The sequence below is a fragment of the Panicum virgatum genome, chromosome 4K (assembly GCF_016808335.1).
Source record: "Panicum virgatum strain AP13 chromosome 4K, P.virgatum_v5, whole genome shotgun sequence".
NCBI lineage: Eukaryota > Viridiplantae > Streptophyta > Magnoliopsida > Poales > Poaceae > Panicum > Panicum virgatum.
In genome coordinates, this window is record NC_053139.1 from 45,130,375 (window position 1) to 45,154,479 (window position 24,105).

The window sequence follows — 24,105 nt, forward strand, 5'->3', positions numbered from 1 at the left end:
TAGCATACAGAAATCCTCAAATTAATTTACAACACAAGTTTTACATAAAAGCTTTAAGTACAAACGACAGAGTTCAAAAGCACAGCGGAAGTTTAAAACCGAGTCGAAATACAATACGATAACCACGACGACGATACAAGGTGAGCTCCATATCCTGCCCACCGATGTGAGGCCAACCTGCCCAATCTTCACGGGGAAGACGGGGCCCACTCGACAGTCCACCCCGGAGGAAGCGGCAGTCCAATCCAGGACGCACAAACCTCCTCGAAGTCAGCGGGGACACAAACTGCTCAGAAGGGTTACAACAGCAACCCTGAGTATACTAATACTCAGCAAGGCTTACCCGACTTTGGGTATACTTAGCCCATTACTTAGACATGCAAGGGTTTTTGGCTCTGGAGTTCTTTTGCTGAAATGCTGCTAGAATTGAATCCTTACTTTCAATATTTTAGCTACATTTAGTACAGCGAGTATTAACTAAATTCGCCTAAACATCTAGAGCACACATGGTGGATCAGATCATTCTTCAGTAACTCACAAACCAGCCATTTCCATTCCGCTTTCATTCCACTTTCTTACTACGATGTGACAAAGTGACCAAGGCTCTCATATCCGCGAGTCACGACGAATCGATCTGATTTAACCTTGCAAGGTGGACCCAACCAACACGACACATGTAAGCCCCGGGGGTGCAGGGCGGCCGGCGGCCCGCGGGGAGGCGCAGAGGGGGGAGGGGGCGGCGGCGCAGGGCAGGACGCGCGGCGGCGGCGGCGTTCCGGCCCGGCCAGGGCCGGCCGGCGGCGGAGGCGGGGGACGCCACGGCCAGGGGGTCCGGGCGGACTTGGGGCGCGCGACAGCGGCGCGCGGCTTCGCTCAGGGAGGCCCGGCGACGTGCGCGCGGTGGCGGCGGCGGCGCAGCCACGGCGGCGCGGCGGCGCTGCGGCGGTGGTAGCGCCGGAACCGAGCGGGGAAGAGGTCGGGGAGGGAGAGGAGGTCGCGGGGAAGCTCACCGGGGGTTCGTTTTGGGCGGGGAAGGGCCGGAGGTGGGTCATCGACGGAGAGGGCGGAGCTCGGGAAGGACAGCAATGGCGGCCGACGGCGGCGACTCGATTTCAGCCGGGGTTTGGCTTAAACGGGCACGGGGTGGGTGGAAAAGGTGGACGGCAAGACTGTGCAGCTCGGGGCGCGGTGAATCGTGGCGGGGTGGCGAGAAACGGCAGGGGGGCAACGAACGCTGGCTCCGCGCGAGCTCGAGGGCGAAGAGGAACGGGAGGAGAAACCAGAGACGGCACGGGAACGAGATAAGGTCGAGCTTGAGCGGCGTCGGGGCGCGATTGCCGACGCGTGGACGAGCTCGCCGGCGGCCACAGCGGCGGTATGGGCGGCGTACGAGCACAATAGAAGAACTGGAGAAGCACAGTGAAGCCCAGTGACTCATTTTGAATGATTTTGACCCGTTTTTGACCGGCCAAAACTTAAAATTTGATATGGGAACATGAAATTTGGCCAAAATAAAAGTTGTAGAGCAAAAGAAGATCTACAACTTTTGTTTTGGGCGAAAGTTGATTTGGAGCTCGGATCATTGAGAAAAACGAGATCGAAAACGGCTAAGTAGATGTTTACTAAGCAAACGCGATTAGCGCTAACGACGAACTTGAGTCCACGATTAGCGAGTTAACTCATGATTAGCGAACTCAATTAACACAAGGGTGTTACAGTCACCAGCAACGCCCCCGGTCCCCGCGTGCCGCAGAACGCCGACTGCCCGCTTGTAGTCCCTGGTCCGAGAGAGCGTCCCGTCGCCGGGTTGCCGCTGCGCCACCTCGACCAGGAGGCAGGAGGGCGCGCGCACAAGGCCAGTGCTGCGTAGAGACACCGCGCTTGCTGCTAGCCTGGGGAGAAGCACTGGCCCGCCGCGGGGGAGGCGGGGACGAAGACCATGCTACCTTCATAATGACAAGTTAACGAGACTGGCATAATCAACCAGCAGCAGCCTGTCAGGTTGCGCAATGTCTAGCACATTGGCGCTGCTTGAAACTCACTAATCAGCAATCGGGGTCAAGAGGTAAATACTAATTAAATGAAACTGTTGGGTTGATCATGTCAGCAATGATGTCAGCAATAAGCATAGTAACAGCTGTGATTAGTAGCGGTCAAAGAACAAGTCAAATTTGGACTTGTGCCCTTTGTTGGAGGGCCCTAGAAGACCCCAAAATGTGCTGTCCCCCATGGTGCTTTGCATATAAATAAAGGAGAAGTCCTTATGAAAGAGTGTTCTAATTTTTCACTGTCTTCCTCTACCCTAAGCTGCCCAACAACAGTTACTGCAAAGGAACCATGGGAAGGACAACCCATCCATCGACAGCCAGCTCTACAAGCCATCTCTAAGTCCAAAGATGGCATCCCAACAGACCTAAGGTGTGTTTGTTAATGGTCACTAATCTATTTTGTGGTTCTATTCTTGAGCTAGTGATCCTATATATATATATATATATATATATATATATATATATATATATATATATATATATATATATATATATATAACATTGGCACCAGAGCCATCTAGCCCTAAGATTGAACCCTTAAAAGTGTTCACTTCCATGACAAAAGCTCATGTTCATGTTCATCCTTTTGTTCAAGTGCTAAGATTCATGTTCTTGCTCTAACTTATGTTCTGCATAAGCAAGTCATCATCAATTTCATATGACAATCATCATTTTCTTGCTTGTATTCATGTTGTTCATGCCAACTAGCCCTCTCTTTAGTCCTTAGTCACTTAAGTACATGCCCTAATCAAGCTTATGCATCGCATCAGTACCTTATGGACCTAGGGTTTTGGATTTTCCCCCAAATTCAAAACTCTAGATCGAAATCCCTAAGTTTTTTCCCATAACCCTAAGCTAAAGAGGTAGTGGACGTACCATCAAGGGTCACGGTGGCCGTCGTCGACCATGGCGCCGCCGTGGCCGGCTTTTCTTAGCAGCGAAGCGCGCGCTTGGGGACTTGGCCCCGAGCAGCCTCGCCGTCCCTACCGCACCGGCTCGGCGCCGCTACTCCCCATGCGCACTGTCGCCTGGGGACGCCGCCGGGCATGGCTGCCGCCGCCGCCGTGGGCCTTCACGCGCGCGCGGCGCCATAGGGCACCGTCGAGTGGCGCTCGACGGGGCTGCGCGCGTGCAAAAGGCGGCACGCAGCTCAGGCGAGCGGCCCTCGTCGACGCCATGGCCTCCCTCTGCTGCGGCCGGTGCCCCGCGCTGCCATCGCCGTCTCGTCGCCTGCCGCCGCCGTCGGGAAAGAGGAGAGGGGGGAGGGAAAAGAAATGAAACTAGGGTTTCGCGGGGGCCGGCCCACCGGCAGTTTTGATCCCTGATGCACGCGTCCAACGCCGTCCGATCAGAATCCAACGGCTCGCGGTGGCCGGCCGCTTCACGGGCCTACCAGGCCGGCGCGTGAGCGCCTCCTCCCCGGCCCAGGCCCAGGTTTTCGGGCCTGGAGCCCAGGTGGGAAGGCGGTTCGGACAAATGGGCCAGACCGGAATCGGTCCAGCTCGGAAAAGGGCTTTGGGCCGAATTTCTTTGATATTTTTCCTAATATAATGTATTGGGCTGCATAGTGATGGGCCAAATGAATTGATGGGCTAAGATAATGTTGTTTTTAGATTATAAATATTGTTTCACTTTTAAGTATTATGATTATGATTATGATTGTTATTTTATGTTCAAAGTTTAAAGATCTTTTATCATGCCTTAGTAAATAATGACAAGAATAATAAATGCATTTATTATGTGATGAAATTTCCTTACTTTTTGGAATTGATTATTATGCTTGTGCTCAACATTAATGTAATAATATTATACAAAAATTAAGTTTTGTTTTCATTAAGTGTTATTTTATGAAATTACTTTAATAAAGTTATGAGTCCTTTGACCACTAAGAATATTAGGGTCATAGACTAATATAATTCATGATTTGAGATCAAATATTATTTTGGGCAGTAAAATTAAGTTTTGAGCCATTTATGCTTATTCTCCATAATAAGAAATCATGTTCCTTTTATTTATAATAAATAACCCAAAATAAAGTAATTAATGTTAGTTGCCCAAAATGATGTATTATTTGAATAATGCCTTTTATGATAAATGAGTTTGTTAAATTTGATGTTAATGATTGATTTATTCCTAAGAAAAAAAGTGGACTCTTATGATTAATCATATGTCAAGATTATGATCAAATCAATAGAAAATTTAGGTCTGAACTAAAGTATGGGGCTTAAGTATACCTAATGTTAACTTTTCATGGTTATATACCAACCAAAGTTGTGTATAATGGAGTGTCATAATTTAATGCCCATTAATGATGGATTCATGTCCTTAAGCCATGCATATTTAATTAGGTTATTTTCATTAAACATGTCTCAAATTGTATAAAGGTGGTTTGTATTTATCATTCTGGCCAAAGCTGATTGATAAATACCTGTTCACAAAATTTTATTGTTCTTGTCCATTTCTGGCCAAAGCTGATATGGACTAGATCAATAAAAGAAGCACATATAGACATGTAATTTTTAATTAAATGTGGCTTATATTTGTTATTCTGGCCAAAGCTGATTGATGAATATCTGACCACAAAATTTTGCTGCTCTTATCCATTTCTAGCCAAAGCTGATGTGGACTAGATCAGTAAAAGAAGATTAAAGTCAAGAAAAGTGTGACTTATATTTGTTATTCTGGCCAAAGCTGATTAATGAATACTTGTTCACTGAATTTTATTGTTCCTATCCACTTCTGGCCAAAGCTGATGTGGGTTGGATCAATAAAAGGAAGTTAATGATCTGGGAAAATCTTAATGCATGAATGGCTTTTGGACTTTTCTTATATCAGGCCATATGATTAATGTATAATTGGGAAATTATTCTAAAGGTAAAATGGTTTAAATAACCATAAATTAATATTAGCAAATAATGTTTATGCTTCCGCAACTAAGTGCATCTGATTAAAGTGTTCTTGAGACTTGATAAATTTTATGATTATATATGTGACTTATGACTATATTATGACCAAAGTTGTTTATATATGACTATATTATGACCAAAGCTGTTTATATATGACTATATTGATATATTTCTTGACTATATATGTGACTTATGACTATATTATGACTTATGTGTCATTATTTAATTCCCAGATCAATTAAGTTTTCAAGTCTCAAGCATGATCAAAGTTGATTATATTGATATAACATTCCCTGAGTATTAATATTTGCATAAGAAATTTTATGCCTATAATAATAAGATGAAGAATTATTAATGTTTATTTTCATGTTAAGCTCTACTTTGTTTCTGTCCAAAGGTGATGCAAAGTAGAATGGTTAGTCTTGTCAAAATTATCAGTTAAAGTATCCCTATTGATGTTGTTTTGAATTTAGCCATAATTTTCTTGGCTATTTTAAGTGCCCTCAATAAGAGATGAGCTAAGCTCATTGATAGATTATTATCTTTTGTGAGGTCATAAATAATTATTGCATGAATAAATGCAATAAGCTCCTATTAGAGAAGTCTTGATGATTATGAAAATGATGAGAAATCTGATAAAATTCTTGTCTATTAATATCTAATGGGAGCAATCTAAAGAAATCTATCTCATGATCAATGCCAGTAAGGATCACGGGGAGCGAATCCCTTTGTATAATTATGCTATGATTTTTTGGCAATAATGGAGAAATTACTCTCGAAGCCTAAAGATTATAAGAAGGGTCATTAGAACCTTTGAGTTCATATCATTATGGTGTTAATCATAAAATATTATGATTGAAGCTCAAATGAATTTTCTGCTCATAAGCTATTACGAGTATGATAAAAATATGGCCTCATGAATATGAAAGTTTTAAGTATTAAAAGAGAATCGGAGGTTAATTGGAATTTATCCTAAGGTTTCATCCTCCATTCCAATAACGAAACAGTTGTTATGAAATTCTATCGAAATGTGACACTATCTCTTAGTTCACATTTCGAAGGGGAGAGAGTTGAACTTTCCATTAAAGAATGAAATGCTTTATCAGGTACGCTTATATGTATTGTGTATATTTCATTCTTCTTTGTGATGTTTTATGGATACAAAATGAAGTAAATTAAGAAATTATGTTATCAAAGATGTTAATATTAAGACATTTATGCATATGTGAAATTATCTCTTTCAGTACCTGACTTTATTAAGATTATTTAGCTTCTATCCAATATTGTTTAAAACATTTCATTAAATCAAAGTTTTTTAGTTAATGATATTAAGGGTTATTAAGAATGAGTGGTTGTTTTTTAAGACAGATAATTAAAGAATAATTAGATTTATCTTTTAATGCTAATGGTCTAAGTTAGCCATCTTTTAATAATAAGCCTCACATAATTACATCCCAACTAAGATATAAGTTTTAAGAATCTTTTCCATCTCTTGGAATGGAAGTTTGTAAGTTTTTAATACTTATGTTAAGTTTCTCTTAATAGAGACAATGCCTAAATATGACTATGAAATGAAATAATGAAAGATACAATTTTTTTATGTTCATTATATAAGGATCATGTAAAATAAGGAATTAATCATTATGATAAGATATATTAAAATAAGTGCTTATTATTGCACATTACTTTGAGGGTATAAACATTTTAAGTGATGAAATAAAGTTCAATAAGAAATTTTGGATTAATCAACGTCTTGTTAACAATAAGCAATAGGGATATTGTATATTATAAGGAATGAGTTTTATCCTCAGGGAATTGAGTTTATTCTTGGTGATATCCCTTATGTTGTTTGAATATTGAAATTCACCAAGATTGGTCCAGAAAAATGGGAGTATTAAGTATTATCCTCAAAAATTATGTTTACTTCCGGTAAGGGCAATAAGTTTTCTTATGTCGTGGCAGACATAAGTGATGTATATACCTAAGTTATGATATGTCCTTAAATTTTAAAGATCGGGATATCTGTCCAACATACATCCAGGATTGGACCCCTGGAAAATTGCTCAGAATGTATTGCCTTGTTAACATAAGTGATAAAGAAGTTTTGTGCTATAAAGTATAGCACTAAGGGATTACATGCTCACTTTTAAGGAAGTCTGGTAACCACCAAGTTATGGGGTGTTCAGACAATAATGTTTCTTAGTAAAGGTGCATTATAATGTCCACAAAAGTTGCACCCTTGTAGGGGGAGCCATATTGTGGCTAATGAAACACTAGCTGATTTAATGTGCGCCAATGACAAACTAGCTATTGTGATGCTTTAATTGGATTTGCCTTGGAAGTCGTCATGATGTCTTGGTGGCTCGTGTGGGTGCAGGGTATTGGCCAAGGGGGGTGCGTACATTGTAATTTTTTGATTGTTAGCACTGATTTTCGGTTTTGTCGTGGGTGCATCGGCACCCACTGCTGCCTTCGTAGCTTCGCCCCTGCGCCCAGCAGCAGTGGCAAGCAGCGCTTGGAGGACAGTGCGGCACAGGTGCAGGCAAGGTGTTTGTGAAAATCTCAATTCAGCATTTTTGTTAGCACGTGTGGGTGTTTTGTGATTGAATTGCAGGTCTCCATCGAGCGTGTGTGAGTGGGAAATTCCGGTGCAGATCGAACTCATTCCTCATCAGCAATTTCTCACCCGGAATGTGCTTGGTGAAATGTTGCTCTCACTTTTTCCTTTTCCGTTGATTTTGCTAGATTTATTTTAGGCTCTGTGTAAGTAGTGGATCTTCTTCTAGGCTTGTGTTCTAGGCTTAGTTTCATAGTTTGTCTCTAGATTTATTTCAAGCTTTAGGTTTGCTTGTTGTTTTTCCTGCTTAATCAAAACCAGAAAAAGTAAAACAATAGTTTAGTAGTGTTTGTGTCAGTTAATTTTGTTCCTCATTTTTCTAGCCATGTATGTTAACTGTGCACTAACCCTCCTGCTCAAGTTCTTGGAGTAACTTCCTCTCGGGTGTTCAACTTTGTTCGGTTTCCATGTTTTTGCGCATCTGAGTTTTTGCTCGAGTCTCTCACCGCTGTTCTTCCGCGTGTGTGTTCTGGGTTGACGTGTGAGTATTCCTAGTGCCGATAGCCGTTCTGAGCTATGCGGTACTGATACTCATCGCCCGAGGTGCATTGGGTGCAATCGGGACCTTTTTCTCTCCGTTTTCAAATCGGATTTGAGGCTCCCATTCACCCCCCCCCCCTCTGGTCGCCTGTTCGGTCCTTCAGGTTTCGAATATATGGATAAACTCTCAGGACCTAAGGCCTTAGTAGATTTCAAATTGTCCACACTAGGTCACCTGCGGATTTCATAACGCATCCTGCTCTGATAGTTGCAAACTCTTGATGCTCCAGTGTTGATTAGGTTGATTAAACTGGGATGGGAAGGGGAAAAGGGTTAAGTGATAAGTCAACTAACTATTACGATGGCCAAGGTTATTTATTATCATTATTAGAAATGCCTAAACAAAAACATGTGCATTTAAAACTGGATTTTTTTTGTCAACATTCAGATTCGGGACCAACAAACTTCAACTTGACTAGCAGCTAACCGTGGCAGAATTCAAGAATCAAATTCCAAACTGTACACCCTCACACGCATCTGGAATTCAAAATACACCCTCCTGTGTTGCAAACTGGGATGCTCCGCCTATGTTGATTAGGATGTCCACTTTGGATGGAAGGGGAAAACGTTAAGCTATGAGATAGCAAACTCTTATAATGAACAGGGTTCCAATAAAGGGGGCAAAGAGCAAGGTTAGCTACCAAAAGAATTGAGCTAAATGTATGCTCCAAGTATACACAAATAATGATTACCCTATGTTCTCAGTGCCAAAGTTCCATGAAGAAACCAGATGGAGGCCGATGCGGCCTTTCGTTGTAGATTGCATCCGGGATGGTCTTATCCAACTGACCAGCAAGGCTTACAGGATCATCAATGAGTTGTCCACAAATGCACCAGCCATTCTCCTGTTATGTGGAGCAGCTCATAAACAAAACCATGTCAACAAATGCCTGAGGCTGGCCTCAATGTATCCCTCAAACTCCAGTCTTCTGGTCATGAATAAGATCATGCATTTTACATGCCCGAATGGTTCCGTCAGAAACAACATATTGGTCCTGAAAAAGAGATCTTCCAAGCAGTTCATGCAAGTACTTTGTTCCAGTAGTTATTTCTTCCTTAATTTCCCTAGTTTTATGCAACAAACCCAATGCCATCCAAAATATAATAAGAGATTCTGTGAAAAGCTCATAACCTTTTGGGAAAGTGGATAGGGATTAGGGAAGCAAAGTATGCATGTAGATGTGATGGAAGTGCATCATAACTTAATTTTAGTGCTGGCAGGATACCATCGTTGTCTTGCTTAACATTCCATAATCTGTCTTCCTCAATACTCTGCCACTCTTCAACATCTCGACTACTAGACAATAGGGAACCCAAAGTCTTTGCTGCCAAGGGAATACCACAACATTTCTCAACAATGGAATTTCCAACTTTTAACAATTGGGGATCCTTGTCTTCCTCATCTCTAAATGCATGTCGAATAAATATTTGCATGCACATATCCTGTGGTAGCTTTGCCACATCAAATGGTTCCATCGTCTTCACCATTGATGCAACATCCGAGCGTCGTGTGGTAACCATAATCACACTTCCCCTTCCACTGTTTGATAGTATGCTTTGTAACTCTTCCCAGTCACTAACCTTATCATTCCACATATCATCTAGTACAAGGAAATATCTCTTTTCCCGTAAAAGCTCACATAACATTCTCTGCAGTACGTCCAGGTTTAAATGTTTGTGGCTTTCACCAGTAGACTATTGTATTATGTCATCCAAGATTTTGTTAAGATCAAATACATCAGAGACACATGCCCATAATTTCATTTCAAACTTGTTAGGAATCTGCACATCATTGTAAATCAGTTTGGCCAGTGCAGTTTTGCCTATGCCTCCTAAACCAACAATAGGAAGGACAGACAAAGGACTTGCAGAGTCTGCAGCTGTTAAAATCTTTGCAACAATCTCACTTTTAGCTCCATCTCTTCCAACAATGTTGGGCTCAGTGATGAAGGAATGTGTTTCCCTGTTGGTGCTTCTAGATGTCTGGTTATCAAATGGCTTCTCGGTTAATCCAAATTGTGCTCTATTGGCTGCTATTTCATCAAGCTTTTCACGCACTTCTTTTATTTTGTGACTCGATCTAAATGGGTAAGCAAGCAGACGTCTTGCTCGAGTGAATAAACCTTTGTGGACTTCATGCTCCAAAGCTTCAGTAGCCACGTCATCTAAAATATCATCAATGTCATATACTGCATCTTTCAGGTTGTCCAGCCATTCCAGAAGCGCGTGAGAATTGTGCTGCTTGCTCTCAGCATCTCTTAGAACAGCACAGATGGATCTCAGTGACCTTTCTAATTTCTTAACTTCTCTATTGACATTCCATGCTGACCTGAACTCATCAACAGCTCAGTCAGTGCCAAAGGATGCAGCCTTGTGAAGAACTGAGACTGCGAAGGTTGATAGATTAACCTCCGCCATTCCCTATGCGTGCTGCAAAATAGGTAAAACAATGAATACACAGCCATGGCATCATGCATCAAAGTGGCCAGAAACAATTACACTTTCTAAAAACTCCTGGTCATCAAAGTGATGCATTTTACACTGTCAAAGAATTTCCCGGTAAAAGGAATGGGGGCAATTCCCTCAATGACTCATCTCCGCCTCGCTCGAGGCCACCCCTCGGCACAAGGGACAAACAGCCCCGCCGCCCAACCACTCGTCGTACGAAGGCATTAAAAGCCAGCCACTCCACCACGGCTCAAAGGACGGGCGGCGTCAGGCCGCCACTTCCACAGTAGATGTGACCGGGGTCCCATCCGCTGACTCTGGTCACCACTCCGCCATCCCGGACGCTGTAGCAGCGCCTTGGGACCTGCGACGCGGGACAAGACAGGCTCGGTACTGCTCCCGCCGACCTTCCGGACCCGCCTCCCACTGAGGAAGGGGTCCGGCGACGTCACGTGTCCCCCGGACCTTCTAGTGTGCACACCCGCACTCCGACCAGAGGGTCCGGGGCCGACTCGCGCCATTACTACCGCCGGGGCACTGCAGGACGACCGGCGCCATCCCCGCGGGACCAAGGACGAAATCCAGGACAACAGCGACGCGCGCCGCCTTCCCACAGTGTACTTCCTACAGTGTCCAACCACTGTACCCCCGCGATTTAGGGGAAAACGACGACTTCCATGCCCCACTCATGTACGCCGCCCTTCCTTATGACTATAAAAGGAGGAGGTGGGCTGACCGAACGGGGGATCTCGGCTTTTTGGGCTGGCTGGTCTCTCTGGTCTCGCTGCTCTCCCTCACTCTCTGGCTCCTTTCTTCCAAGAGGACGTTCAGGGGTCACTGAGCACTCACCCCAACCGATTCCATTTCTAGTAGAGACTTGGGAGCTTTCCTCCCTCTCTCGCCTCGCTTGTAACCCCTACTACAAGCACTCCGGGTGCAAGATAATACAGTGCCCTCGCACACCCCCTTTGCTGGACGTACGGCCCCGCGGCCGGAACCAGGATAAACCGTGCGTTACTGTGTTGCCTCTTGCATCATCATCTGGGACGAGGAAACACGCAGCATTTACTAGTTGGGATCCGGACCCCCGGGTCAGGACACCGACAATATTATACTTCATAATAATTTGAGATTTATGCAAAAAAAATCTCTTTACCCTTGTTCTTTCCTTTCTAAATTCCTCAACAGTTTACTATTACTAAAATATATTTGCTAATGCAAACAAACCAGTGTAGTGGCATGAGCATCAATGCATTTAGGAGTTGAATGTCACAACTGTTAAATTGAAAATATAGAATTTTATTTATCCATGCATCACATTGTATTGCGGGTTGCATGAAGAGTGGAAATTAAGAAGATGAAAAAGAAGCCTAAGAAAAAAAAGACTTTTTGCATGTATCTCATGTTATTATGGTGTATAATATCAGTGTAAGGAGGAGTATGACCCTAAAATGAAAATTGAATGACTATATTGTCCTATTTGAAAGTTGAGGGATAAATTTGATCCTTCCAATAAAATTGAGGAATCAAAATGATTATTTTACTTTTGTAAAAATAAAAGGTTCCCTTGTAATATATTGGATCGCAATTATTAATCACGATCCAAAATAGAGGATTATGTGTAAAATATTGGCAGACCAAAGTGAAAATTTTCTTTTGTTTTTTATCACGATCCAAACTAGAAGGTTTTATCTAAATATTAGAAACCCATTTTTATTACATGTACCTCTTATTCGGATATAATCGCGATCCAATCTAGGGAGTTGTACAAAATGCTAAATACAGCACCGCTAGAGCATTTTTTGTAGCTATTTGGAGTATCAAACAATTTGAGCATATTTTCTCATGGGAATTTCCACAAACACCTCTGGTACATGACTGCTGCACCCCTAGAGCTAGCGACTCTTTTCGCTAGCTCAATGTGAATTTCAAAAGCTAATCGTTTGGAATCGTCCGCCTGCTTTTCTGCGGTTGGTACAAATCTGATATCGGCGCATCAATCGGTTGAAGGAAGCAAGCCCGGCATGAAATAGTTACCCACTTCCTAAGCATCTGGGCCAACCGAAAGGTACACCTAAATTAAGCCCATAGCCTAATGGGCTCTGCTGCTTGTTCTCCCAGATTATACCCATAAACTAATGCGGCCCAGAAACAGCCCCAGAAAAAAACATCGCCCTTCGCACCAGTATACCTGACGACGATCTTTGGTCACTGTGGCAGTACGAGGCTACGGGCAATGGCAAGGACACGCTTGACACTGTAAGCTGTAACGCAGATTTTTCTCCTTTTTTTTCATTTCTAGAGACGTGACACTGATAAGAGTAAGAGTTATCCCCGCACTGTGGATCGAGAGCTCGGTTGGCACCGCCGTCGGCCGTCGGTGTCAGCAGGCCGGCCGGCACGGGGAGGAGCTCCCTTTTGCCCTTTTGCGCAGTGGAATCGGTGGCAGAAGCCAGCAGAAAGGCCCTTGGCTTCGATCCCCCCCGTGCAGAGAGCGCCCGCTTCGCTTCCTTCCCTTGTTCATAAGCAACCGCCGCCGCCCCACCCTCTCCCTGCTCACTGCTCAGTCTCACAGCCCGGCCAACCAGCCCAGTCACACCCACCTGAAGTTCTGAACCTGTTCCATGGCCGCGCCATCCGTGGACTTCACTTGAGAAAAATCGGAAGAAAAAGAAGTAAAACTTGCACGGAAACGCGTGTGTTTGTCAATGGGGGTTGTACAGCCGCACGTCAGTCAAGAGTTATGGCGAACGGTTGATATTCAGACAAAGCTTCCGGTTTGAGATTCGACGCCCCGATCGCCGTCGCGGCACGCCGCCGGGCCCGGGCGCACGCGACAGCGAGGCTCCGCTCGGAGCGCGGCGAGCTCGCGGTGATCATGATTTCACGGCATGGATTTTGACAGCTCTGTGTCCTAGGTGAACTCGGAAATGCGGTGTCGGGGTCAGCTCAGCTCAGCTCGCGGACAGGCTGAGCCGCTGAGGTGTCCTGAAGGCTCGAGCTGAACTGAACCCTGAGCTCTGGCTCTGCTGGTGGTGCTGCGTCTGCTGGCAGCGCAACCGCCGGGGTCCTGTCCGAGTCCGGACCAGCGAGCGCCGCGCCCACCCCACCCCCACCCCGGGCCGGGGCCGGGACCGCCGCCTCCGTCCACAAAACGCCCGTCGCCTTCACTCGCTCAGGCCTCCCGCGACACTCGCGAACCCCCCCCCCCCCCCCCCCCCCCCCCCCCCCCCCCCTCGCCGTTACTGCCCATCAATGCCCGCTCCCATTTCCCTCCTCCTGCTGCTCCTCGTCTGCTTTGATCGCCGTGCTCTCCCTCCACATCTCCGGTATTGCCGTGGCCAGAGGAGAGATGAAGCCGCTGTACCTGCGGAGCAGCGGCAGCTTCAAGAGGCTGCTGCTCTCCATCGGCGGCCACCGGTCACCGTCCAAGCCCGCGGCGCCCGCCGCCGACGCTGGTGAAGAAGCGAAGGAAAAGCCGTCGCCGGAGTCCCCGCCTCACAGGCCCGCGTGGCGGTGCTTCTCCTACGATGAGATCAACCGCGCCACCGGCGGCTTCCACGAGGGCAACCTGGTGGGCCGGGGCGGGTCTTCGGAGGTGTACCGCGGCGAGCTCCCCGGCGGCCGCGCCGTGGCGGTGAAGCGCCTGATGGGCGCGTCGGCGTGCGAGCGGCGGGAGCGGGACTTCCTGGCGGAGCTCGGCACGGTGGGGCACGCGCGCCACCCCAACGTGTGCGCCCTCCTGGGCTGCTGCGTCGACCGCGACCTCTACCTCGTCTTCGAGTTCTCCCGCCGCGGCTCCGTCGCCGCCAACCTTCACGGTATGGTACACAAAGCATTACAACCGCCAACGGCAGCGGTTTGGCGAGTGAATGAATGCGCAGCGCCTGACGGTTTCTTGCATGGTGATCGGCAGACGAGGCGTCGCCGGCGATGGGGTGGGCGGCGCGGCGCGGCATTGCGGTGGGCACGGCGAGGGGGCTCGAGTACCTGCACAAGGGTTGCCAGAGGCGGATCATCCACCGGGACATCAAGGCCTCCAACGTCCTGCTCACCGACGACCTCCAGCCCCAGGTGCGTGCCGTGTCCAGACTCCATACTTCGCTCGTGATTCCGCACCCAAAATCATTAGAAAGTGACTGAATTTTGATCGCCCTCCCTCACCTTCACGTTGCAGATTTCTGATTTTGGGCTCGCCAAGTGGCTGCCGTCGGAGTGGACGCACCGGGCGATCGCGCCCATCGAAGGCACCTTCGGGTAATCCTGACTTGCTCGTGATCGAACCAAGAACGAAACGAAGGCGAATAATGGCCATGGGGATGAAATGACGACGGCGTGGGTGGTTTCTTGGTGATCAGGTGCCTGGCGCCGGAGTACTACACGCACGGCATCGTCGACGAGAAGACGGACGTGTTCGCGTTCGGCGTCTTCCTCCTGGAGCTCGTGACCGGCCGGAAGCCGGTGGACGGCAGCCACCGGAGCCTCCTCAGCTGGGTAAGAGAAACGTCGCCACCTGCAGCGCACGCTTTTCCAACCAGCACACCACCGATCGGTGATCGCTGAAAGAAACCGCTCGTGAATTATTCGTGCAGGCCCGGCCGCTGCTGGCCGACGGCGGCAAGGTCGACGCCCTGGTGGACCCGAGGCTCGGCGGCGACTACGACGGCGAGCAGGCGAGGCGGGTCGCGTTCGTGGCGTCGCTGTGCGTCCGGGCGCCGGCGACGTGGCGGCCGTCCATGACCGAGGTGCGTGGGGTCAGCAGCTCAATCCGAAGTGGCAGGTCACCGTATGCGCCTTAACAACGCAACAGTGCTTGTCTGCTTCCGGAGCACTGTGCTTAGGCTGGAATTCAGCCTACATTACTGTCAACTTGCAGGGTTTTTTGTTAGCGTTTCGAGGTAAATTTAGCCGTAGTTTAGGGCCGGCGTCCGTGGCAGGGCGCCCGAAGCACACGTCTCCATGCGTGAAGCTTACTAGTGACCCACCACAAACCACTCCTCCGTTGCTTAATTTACCTGTAACGGTTGTGGCATTAGTGGTAATGTAATGAGGTGGTCCGTGGATTAACGCTGATGGTGGCAGGTGCTGGAGCTTTTGGAAGGCGGCGAGATCCGGCACGACCGCTGGGCGATGCCGGAGGCAGCCGACGATGAGGAGGAGCCGTGGTGGTTCGACGACCTCGACGACGAGGAGGATGAAGAAGATGAGGAGTTCAACACCCCGTCCCCCTCTTCGTCTTCATCGACCACGAGCAATTAGCATGCGTCATAACCTAAACACAAATTCTGATGTGATTTTTTTTTGCTAGCCGTCCTACACGTAGGGTGGGCCCACTTGTACATACAAAGGTTATCTTCGTCAACCGTCGGTGTACGAATACGAAAAGGAAGTACTACAGTGCCAATCAGTAGTCCATTGATCGTGACATGATCCACACATACAGACACACATCAAAAGACTGTACTTTGCCGCGCGTAATACGGGCGATCATGAGCCGAAATAGCCGGAGGCGAACTGAGATTTCGTCGGCCGGCGCTGACAGGCTGACTTGTCACTTTGTCAGGTTGCAGCATCAGTTGGGTTACAGTGGGACGAAGGTGACCGGGCGCGTGACACTAATTTAGTGGGCAGTTGTGGGGTGCGCCGCTTCCCCGGCCACCGGGCGGGTGGTTAGCTGCTGCCAATGCCAAGTGGTGGCGACCTGGTCTGGCTGGGGGCTGCGGCGAGGGGCAAGCAAGCGGTTGCCGTGGCGCGGTGGCAGTTTGGGACAGGTCGAGTTGTGCCCGGTAAAGCCGGGATACGTGCCCGCAGCCAGCGCCCCAAGGACACGGCCGGCATTGCCCGGGCAGCTGGGCTCCGCGTCAGGGCTTGGACGCTTGCTCCTGCGATGCCATGGGGAAAGGCGAAGGGTCAAGGATCCTATGGGAGTAGCGGCTGCTGATGCCCATCTTTCCAAGGTTATGGAAGTTGTTGAGCGTGTCTGGAGCTCGGCAAGCAACTCCCTCTGAAGAAGGGCAGGGAGGAGAGGGGTTATGTTTAGAAAACGATTACATGGTGGAGTGCTAGCTAGAGTGGAGTACTGCTCCGGACTCCGGTTTCCACGCGTACAATGGCCCAATCGAGTGTGCATTGGTTCTAGAAAAGATTAGTATTCGGTGCGTGTTCTTCAAGTACAATTGTGGTGCGAGTACAGTAACATGAATAGTGGAGTTGGCACTCGATCTCGAAGCCTTTTTCTCGGGGCCTGCTTCCTTGGACGTTCTGCCAAATGATTTGGCCTGCAAACTGCAGTAATACAGTAGAGAAGTCCTCTGGCAGAGTACAGTGGCTCCTAGAATAGGGAGTTCAGTTGAGAGAGGAAGTGAGCGAGCCAAGAAAAGAATCACGTGACCGGTGATGGAAAGGAGCAGGATTTCGTGACCCTTTTTTACGTGTCGCCACTGTCCGGGAGGGAATAATATCTTCGCTGTTTTATTAGGGGGTTTAGGTACCCAAACCCAGATAAGGGCAACACATGGCCAATGCACATCCAAGCGTGCAGTGTCTGACCTATTGGGAAAGAAACAGGACCTTGCTTGTTGCAAACGACAAGCGAGGGGGTTCAGTGCTGGAGCACAGTCAAACCCACCGTGTCCTATGCACAGATGCTCAGTACGCATGGTTGGCAAAGTTCAAACCAAACTGGAATTGTTTCCGCTGCCTAAACAACATGGCAAAAATTATAATGACGTGGAATAGGGAAATCACAAGCAAACATTTCCAAGGAGCGCCTGCGTCAAAGAAAATAAATCCATATTTTCTAAGAACCTCGGCATGACCTCATCCAAGAGTCAGCAAATTAGGCATCTCTATCTCATTAACAATTTAAAGACGAACAATTCCCATGGTCATCTGTTGCACAGCTGCACCAACTAAAATGCTAGATATGGGCTGCCTGATGGTTAACTGCTGTTGACAGTCCACCAGACCAGCAGCTAATGTTCCACAGCACAGGAATGAAAGGTGTTGTTCAACAAGGGTACCATGCTTTTCCTTAAATACAGCTTAACTGTTTGGATTACAACATCAAAAAACAAAAAAAAGATTTGTTTTTTTATTGGCCTAATTTCCTTGCTGATGCATCAGATGCAAATAAGCCAACCAAAAAAACAAATATAGTATTGAGATAGTGTCAATATCAGCAAGCTAATTTATGACATTCATTTCGGAAATCTATGGTAACTTGGTAAGGACTTTTGATCAATAATTCTGGTACATGGGTGAATGTACAAATATTTGACTCGAATTGCATTAAAAGGCATTAGGATATAAGCTAGTATTCTATCAAAAAAATTCCAGAAACATGTACAGGTGGCTGCTTGTAATTCTTTTAATGGTTCGGAATACTATGGGGCAATCAAACAAAATGTGCTGGCAGGGTTCAAGGAAACCAAATGTGCTGGCAGGTTCAAGGAAACTAAACGTGCTAGGAGCCTGGAAAATGACACCCTGATGTAATTGCCTATTTGACTATGATAATGTCTTATTTCATCTATATAATGGGTTCTATGCATGTTGAACAAGGAAACATGTTCGTGAGTATACAGCTACAAAACATTGGATAATCAGAAGATAAAAAAAATAAAAAACAATGACCTGGACAAAAGCACAGTATGGACCTGGTGCAGATGTATCATATCATGCACAACTCTAAAAATATTATTTACTGATGTGAGTGAGATTTAGGAACAAACATCGGACAGATACCAAACATCAAACGGCACCAGAACGTTCAGTACAGTATAGCTAATGCAGGATGTGTTTTAAGACGTCACCCACAACACTTGTTTCTATGCACACTTCATTCAATGCACGAAGAGCTATTATATGCCATCTTCAGAGTAAATATAATGCCGAAGGATCTAGCATAGCCTGTAGAAGGTTCCAAGGTTAGCAAACTGGTATTGATTAGATAGGAAAATTAAGAATCCTTTTTTAGGATAGCACATATACAATTCTGATCAGTAGATGGATACTCAAAATCCTAGCTTAGGTGAGCATACTTAGGAAGCTATTGTGCACAATTATTGTCCAGAGCAGATAAAGACTTATTTTGACAAGGTGGCCTAAATAGAAGAGAATGTGTTCAACATATGGGTGTAAGACCAACTGAAATGGTTGACCTTACAATTTGAACAGTGAAATTTTCAGACCAAACCCCTATTATTTGATTCATTCTAAGTTTCTAACTGTTTCTTATTCAATCCCATGGCATTTGAATAGGGCAAGACAGAAATACTATATTTGAAACGCAGGTTCAACTGCAAACACCAGGCAAAAAATTACCAACCAAATGAAAAAAAAAGAGAGAGAGGCTGAAATGAATGGTGAACACCAAGTTTATCTCCAGAGTAAACATACTAAAAATAAAATGGGTAAGATCTCATCATAAGTTCATAACTCATAAGCATAAAAAGGGGGGCTAGATAAGCATGGAAAGAAATGGATGAGAAGATATCATTGTATATCTCAGTACTCAAATTTTTTTTAAAAAAAACAAGCAAACAGTACTAAGCAGGTCCATCCAGCAACTTCCACATGCTAATGGTTAGCATTCTAATCGATATGCATGTCTGAGTAATCTGCTTGGCCACTAACACATGAGTGCTATATGTACAAAATGAAAATGTGTGCGCTAGACATGGATACTCAAAGCATATACATGCAGCTGTTCAATCCCTATAAACTGGAACGAATCTCATATATTGTTATACTAGTCTCGAAGATGATTGCATCGATCAGCCATTTAAAAGAGACCTGAAATGATAGTCATCGATGGTGGAATAAATGCAGGCCCAGTCGACCAGCTGCACAGCAGTGGCCCTGCAGATTTAAAGGTAAGATTAATACTCGGCATTACGCATATGCATCAATGCATGTGTTGAAATAGGAGGGGCGAGGGAAGGGTATATACAGAATTTGTGCTCTTGGCATTCCAAGTCTCCTCGCCACTTCATCAACATGTACCCCATTTTCATTTGCGCTGAGTAATAGTGGAGGCATGGTCAACAGTGGAGGCATGGTCAATTCAGAACTCCAAAACAAGAATAGTTGCATGGAAATCAGTATTTAAATACTAGGCATCTAAGACTCTAAGTTGGGCAAATCAGCATTAAGTCATGTACTCATGTAGCTGTTAAAGGACAACAAGAACAAAATAAATAACAGAGTCAATAAGATATCCCTCCCGTCCCAAAACAAGATTTCTGCCTGGCAAGATACCCAATACATACGGAAAATATGCCCAACGCAAAACTGGGAACACATGGAATTTTGTTGTGACTGAAAGTAAAAAGTAGGAGACAAATCAAAGAAGCCTTAATGCTTGAAAATTCAGAAGACCCCCAAACAAGTACCATACTATAGATTTGACAAATATCACTTGAAACAGCTCAAACAGTCACATGAGTTATTTATAGAAAAGACTTCAAACAAAAGGATCAAGCAACCATTAGATTACTTGATTCTTTGTGAGGCTCCATAATATAGTTACAGCTTACTTCACGACACATTGCTTGCATGAATACACAAGACGTAGGCACCGAACCACTTTTTTATGTGCATTATGATTAGAGCCTTTCCATGTTATTACAGGGTTATTTTTGCTGTTTATGTAACCAGACCTTGAACTAACAGCATAGCTCAGCATCACTTTACAATATCAAGAGTAGTGGAGATTTACCGAAGCCAAAGCAGCAAAACATCATATTCATTTAAATCTCAAAAGATGTAATAACATCAATACATTGATTTTAAGCTTTAATAAAGCTGGCCAAGAGCTCTTTGGTCAAAAACGAAATGTTACTCAGCTACTCCTTTCGCTCAAAAGAAACAAGAATGCAACTCTATTCTCTCTCATGAATCAATGCCAGTCCATATTCTCTTTACTAAACTTTTAACATCCAAGTAGTTTATGTATATTTACAAGAAAAGGGTAGTTTCTTTTTGGAACACACCAAAAGATTCCTACATGCAAGGCACCAAAAAAGCATTAAGGATGTAAGGCTGGAATTGGCTTGCAACCACTGATTGGGATTAGGGCATAGGGCTTATCAATTTCGAAGCTTTTAATATCTTTATCATTTACTCACAGTTTTCAGCAAAGTAGAACTTACAGTATATCTGGTTGTTGCATAACTTCCAAAACCATTCTGTGCAGACCATTCAGCTGTACACCAGTACCTGGGTGAGCTGAAAACTGAACAATAACAACTATCTTAAACAATCAGTTACACATAAGAGGTAAACATACTTACCCAACAAAAGGGCAGTTATGGATATAAATTGGTGGATAAAACTAAAGACAGTGATAAAAAATGCTACCACAGGCAATAAACTAAATTCATAATACCATAATGCTCAAGTGTAAATTTGCAGATCAGGATCAACACAATCAGATTCAGATCCCTAACATGAATTAACTCATAGATTCTGCTATTCTCCTTTAGCAAGGAACTCCAAAAAGTGAGAATAAAACGATTTCTTACTTGGTTTGATCGAGGAGTAAAATGAATTTGCTGTTCTCTCACTCCACCAGAAAAGGGTACATGAGTAGATGTGTTTGTTTGAACTGATGGAGGAAATCGCCCTTGGTTTACTTCAGAAGAAAAATGAACTTGATGCTCTCTTACTCCACCAGAAAAAGGTGTACAAGCAGGTGTGTTTGTTTGAACTGTGTGAGGGACTTGTCCTTGCATCTCATGAGTAGATGCATTTGTTTGAACAGCGCGAGGGAGTTGACCTTGCATCTACAGATGAAAAGGAAATAACCGTTTGTGCTTTCTCAGATTATCAAAATAGAACTGTCACAAATTGAGTCATTCGCTCTAATTACCTTTGGCCGGACATTTTCCAAATGCACATGCATACATTCAATGAAATGCAGCACAATTTCAGTGAAATTGGTAACAGGCCTGTAAAACACATTACAACAATCTAAGTACTAGTTGTAAGTAGCTGAAACAAGTATTGGTCCTTACAGACTAGACATGGCAAGAAATAATTTGGTTTCCTCAAGTATTCATAAACGAACACTGCAATAATAAGCTAGATTTCTACAGATCAGTTACTCGTCACATTCTGCACTGCGAATGTAATAAGAATGCATAGAGAATATTAATAAATCAAAATTCCAGCTTGGATGATATTTCAGCTGGCACTAGGCTTCAGAAAATCAAACCAAAGGAAGGAGGTGCACAAGGAATGTAATTACAATACAGTTCTTTAGTGTAAACTATGGAGATATTATCAATACTTCAACAGTGCTTATCAGTCACTACAAAATGTAACCAGCACAGCTTTAAATCAACCCCAGCCAAATGCAGGCACAAAGAAGAGTGTGAATACACTAGAGAAAGTGACAAACTGAGAAATACAGGAACAAGCACAATGACAAGACAGAGCTCATTTTCCAGACAATTAATAAATGAAATCACATGCGACCTTCTAAGTTCTAATGTCAGTTTCATCCAATAATAAAAAATTAACGATCATATGCAAGATAACTGGTTACAGCCCAGAAATAATTAGTATGAGCAAAGCCATGGTCTCAACCAAATTGTAAGGTGCGCAGTGGTGGACAACAATAAAAGAGACAATTGAGGCAAAGCCTATAAAAATTATATCCACTTGCCCTTACACCTTCCTCAAAAGAATGATTGTTTGCAGTTCTCCACTCTGTTTCTGATCAGAATATCCTAATAACAAGGCTAGCATTCCATTCAAATGATAAACCTTATCTCACTGAAAAGGAAATAAAAGGTTTACCGTACAAACAGCATTCAAGCTTTGTTCGCAAACAAAACTTTGGAACAAAAATTTTTTGAGACACAGTAAACAGACTCAACATGTTCTATGAACATTGAAGCTCCATCTTACAGCAACAAATTATATCGATAAAACTTCGCAAACAAGACAAGCACTCTGCCTGAATTATAAATATAACCAAATTTATGTGTACAGAAACAGAGGGAGAAAGACCATAAATACCAAAGAAACTTAGATTCTTCACCTGATAGAGCGAGCAAAACCCTGCTGCTTAGCTTTAAACCCTACGAGAGTGACTTGAACCTTGAGGTACACTCCATTCCTTCATACACACCAGCCAGGTAAATAATAACTATATCAAATCAGTTTCCCAAGAGCAAAAGGCTAAATGCCAAATGACTTCTAGAAAGCTAATACTAATACTAAAACAGTTAAACTGAACACATCTCAGAGCCTATCAACACCACATAGACATACTGGACAAAAGCCACCTCGTTAGCATCCATCTGGTCAGTGATCCTGCGTTCCAGTAAAAAATGTCACATACCGTATAAGATCATCACTGCGTCTAGAAAAAAAAAACATGGGACACTAATCGCAACTCACCACCGCACCAGGGCGATCTTCCCAGTGCCGTCGTCGAGCATGAATTGCACGGCAGCCTCCATGTTCACCAAGCTCACCACCCTCCCCAGAACACAAACCTAAACGCACGAGTTGGGGATTTTTCAGAGGAACGCGGAGTTAACCGAAGCCACACGGATGCAACGCTACGGGGGACTTCGAGGCGCGAGGGGGCTTACGTTGGTGGCGTCGACGCCGTCGATGGAGATGACGGGGTCGCCGCCGCCGGCAGTATCGGCGGCCGCGGCCGCGGCGGCGAAGGAGCGGGCGATGTGGCGGACGGTGGCGGGCGCGCATCCGGAGAAGCGGGGGTCCCGCGACTGAGAACGGAGAGGCGCATGGGGTTAGGGTTCGGCGGAGAGGGGGAGGTGGAAAGCGGGGTCACGAGGGTCACGGACCTTGGTCGGGGAAGGAGCGGCGGAGGCGGCGGCGGAGTTGTCGTTCGCCGCGACGGCGCGCTGCGACGGCATGATGGCCGGGCCGGCGAAGTAGGAGTAAGCCGCGGCGGCCATCGCGCTCGCGTCGGCGCGGGTGCGCTACTGCGGCTTCGGTGGGGACGATGACGACGAGGAGGGGATTTGATCGAGCGGGGCGGCGGTTGTTTGAGCGGGAAAAATCGAAAAGGAATGGATTCGCCGCCGCGGCAAGCGGGTGCCGGGCGGGGGTAAAAAGGTCCAAGTTGGACAGCTGTCACGGTGCAGTGCATAGGGGGCAGCGTGGGACCCGCGCTCCAATCCGGGGCCGCTTGTCAGCGAGGTAGTTTTGCGGTCCACAGACGTGGCGCGCCCAACTGCGTGGCCCCGCTATTCAGCGAGACAGCGACGTCAGCTCGAGCAAGAGGCCGAGACGCGAGACGCGTCACGGGAGGGAAGGAATCGGACGGCGGGTACTCTTCACCGCCGGCCCCCTCGTGAAGAACAGGGAGGGAGAGCCGATTTGTTTGAATTGCCGGCGGCTGCAAGGGCATACAATGGGTGAGAGCTCTACAATGGGGCCGTGTTTAGTTGCGTTCCGTAAAATTTTTGAAAAGTCATCTTTTTATGTTTGAAGTATTAAACAAAAATTAATCATAAAATAAATTACAGAACTCGTATGTAAATCGCGAGACAAATGTAAT

The 24,105-nt window shown here is 45.6% G+C and overlaps 2 protein-coding genes and 1 pseudogene across 3 annotated transcripts; 1 reads left to right on the forward strand and 2 right to left on the reverse strand.

Annotated features, from left to right (window-relative positions):
* Positions 1 to 8,758: 8,758 nt before the first annotated feature.
* On the reverse strand, positions 8,759 to 10,663 carry LOC120704317 (annotated as a pseudogene).
* Positions 10,664 to 13,776: 3,113 nt separating this feature from the next.
* Positions 13,777 to 15,999, forward strand: LOC120704318 (probable receptor-like serine/threonine-protein kinase At5g57670). The gene is made up of 6 exons (XM_039988666.1): positions 13,777 to 14,380; positions 14,476 to 14,633; positions 14,737 to 14,816; positions 14,918 to 15,053; positions 15,152 to 15,304; positions 15,642 to 15,999. The coding sequence occupies exons 1-6, from the start codon at positions 13,912 to 13,914 to the stop codon at positions 15,816 to 15,818; spliced, it is 1,173 nt and encodes a 390-aa protein (XP_039844600.1). The 5' UTR covers positions 13,777 to 13,911; the 3' UTR covers positions 15,819 to 15,999.
* A 2,215-nt stretch (positions 16,000 to 18,214) lies between these two features.
* LOC120704319 (replication protein A 32 kDa subunit C-like) lies at positions 18,215 to 23,613 on the reverse strand. 2 transcript variants are annotated; one of them, XM_039988668.1, is made up of 11 exons: positions 23,387 to 23,613; positions 23,168 to 23,308; positions 22,971 to 23,068; positions 22,842 to 22,883; positions 22,609 to 22,686; positions 21,433 to 21,511; positions 21,086 to 21,346; positions 20,714 to 20,796; positions 19,513 to 19,581; positions 19,356 to 19,421; positions 18,215 to 18,470 (listed from the first exon to the last, which is right to left on the reverse strand). In XM_039988668.1, exons 1-11 carry the CDS (start codon positions 23,498 to 23,500, stop codon positions 18,461 to 18,463), a joined length of 1,041 nt encoding a protein of 346 aa, XP_039844602.1. In that variant the 5' UTR covers positions 23,501 to 23,613; the 3' UTR covers positions 18,215 to 18,460. The 2 variants fall into 2 exon arrangements, with proteins under 2 accessions (XP_039844602.1, XP_039844601.1); XM_039988667.1 differs by lacking the exon at positions 18,215 to 18,470 and having other exon boundaries at positions 19,034 to 19,421; positions 23,387 to 23,612.
* Positions 23,614 to 24,105: the final 492 nt, after the last annotated feature.

What these genes read in the sequence shown, in the direction of transcription:
- LOC120704318 (XM_039988666.1), top strand. Translation starts at nt 13,912, where the DNA reads ATGAAGCCGCTGTACCTGCGGAGCAGCGGCAGCTTCAAGAGGCTGCTG. An exon ending in CCGACGACCTCCAGCCCCAG is followed by an intron (nt 14,634 to 14,736) that starts GTGCGTGCCGTG and finishes TTCACGTTGCAG; the next exon opens with ATTTCTGATTTTGGGCTCGC. An exon ending in GGCGGCCGTCCATGACCGAG is followed by an intron (nt 15,305 to 15,641) that starts GTGCGTGGGGTC and finishes TGATGGTGGCAG; the next exon opens with GTGCTGGAGCTTTTGGAAGG.
- LOC120704319 (XM_039988667.1), bottom strand. Translation starts at nt 23,500, where the DNA reads ATGGCCGCCGCGGCTTACTCCTACTTCGCCGGCCCGGCCATCATGCCG. An exon ending in ACGGCGTCGACGCCACCAAC is followed by an intron (nt 23,069 to 23,167) that starts GTAAGCCCCCTC and finishes TCGTGCGTTTAG; the next exon opens with GTTTGTGTTCTGGGGAGGGT. An exon ending in TGGAAAATGTCCGGCCAAAG is followed by an intron (nt 21,347 to 21,432) that starts GTAATTAGAGCG and finishes TTTCATCTGTAG; the next exon opens with ATGCAAGGTCAACTCCCTCG.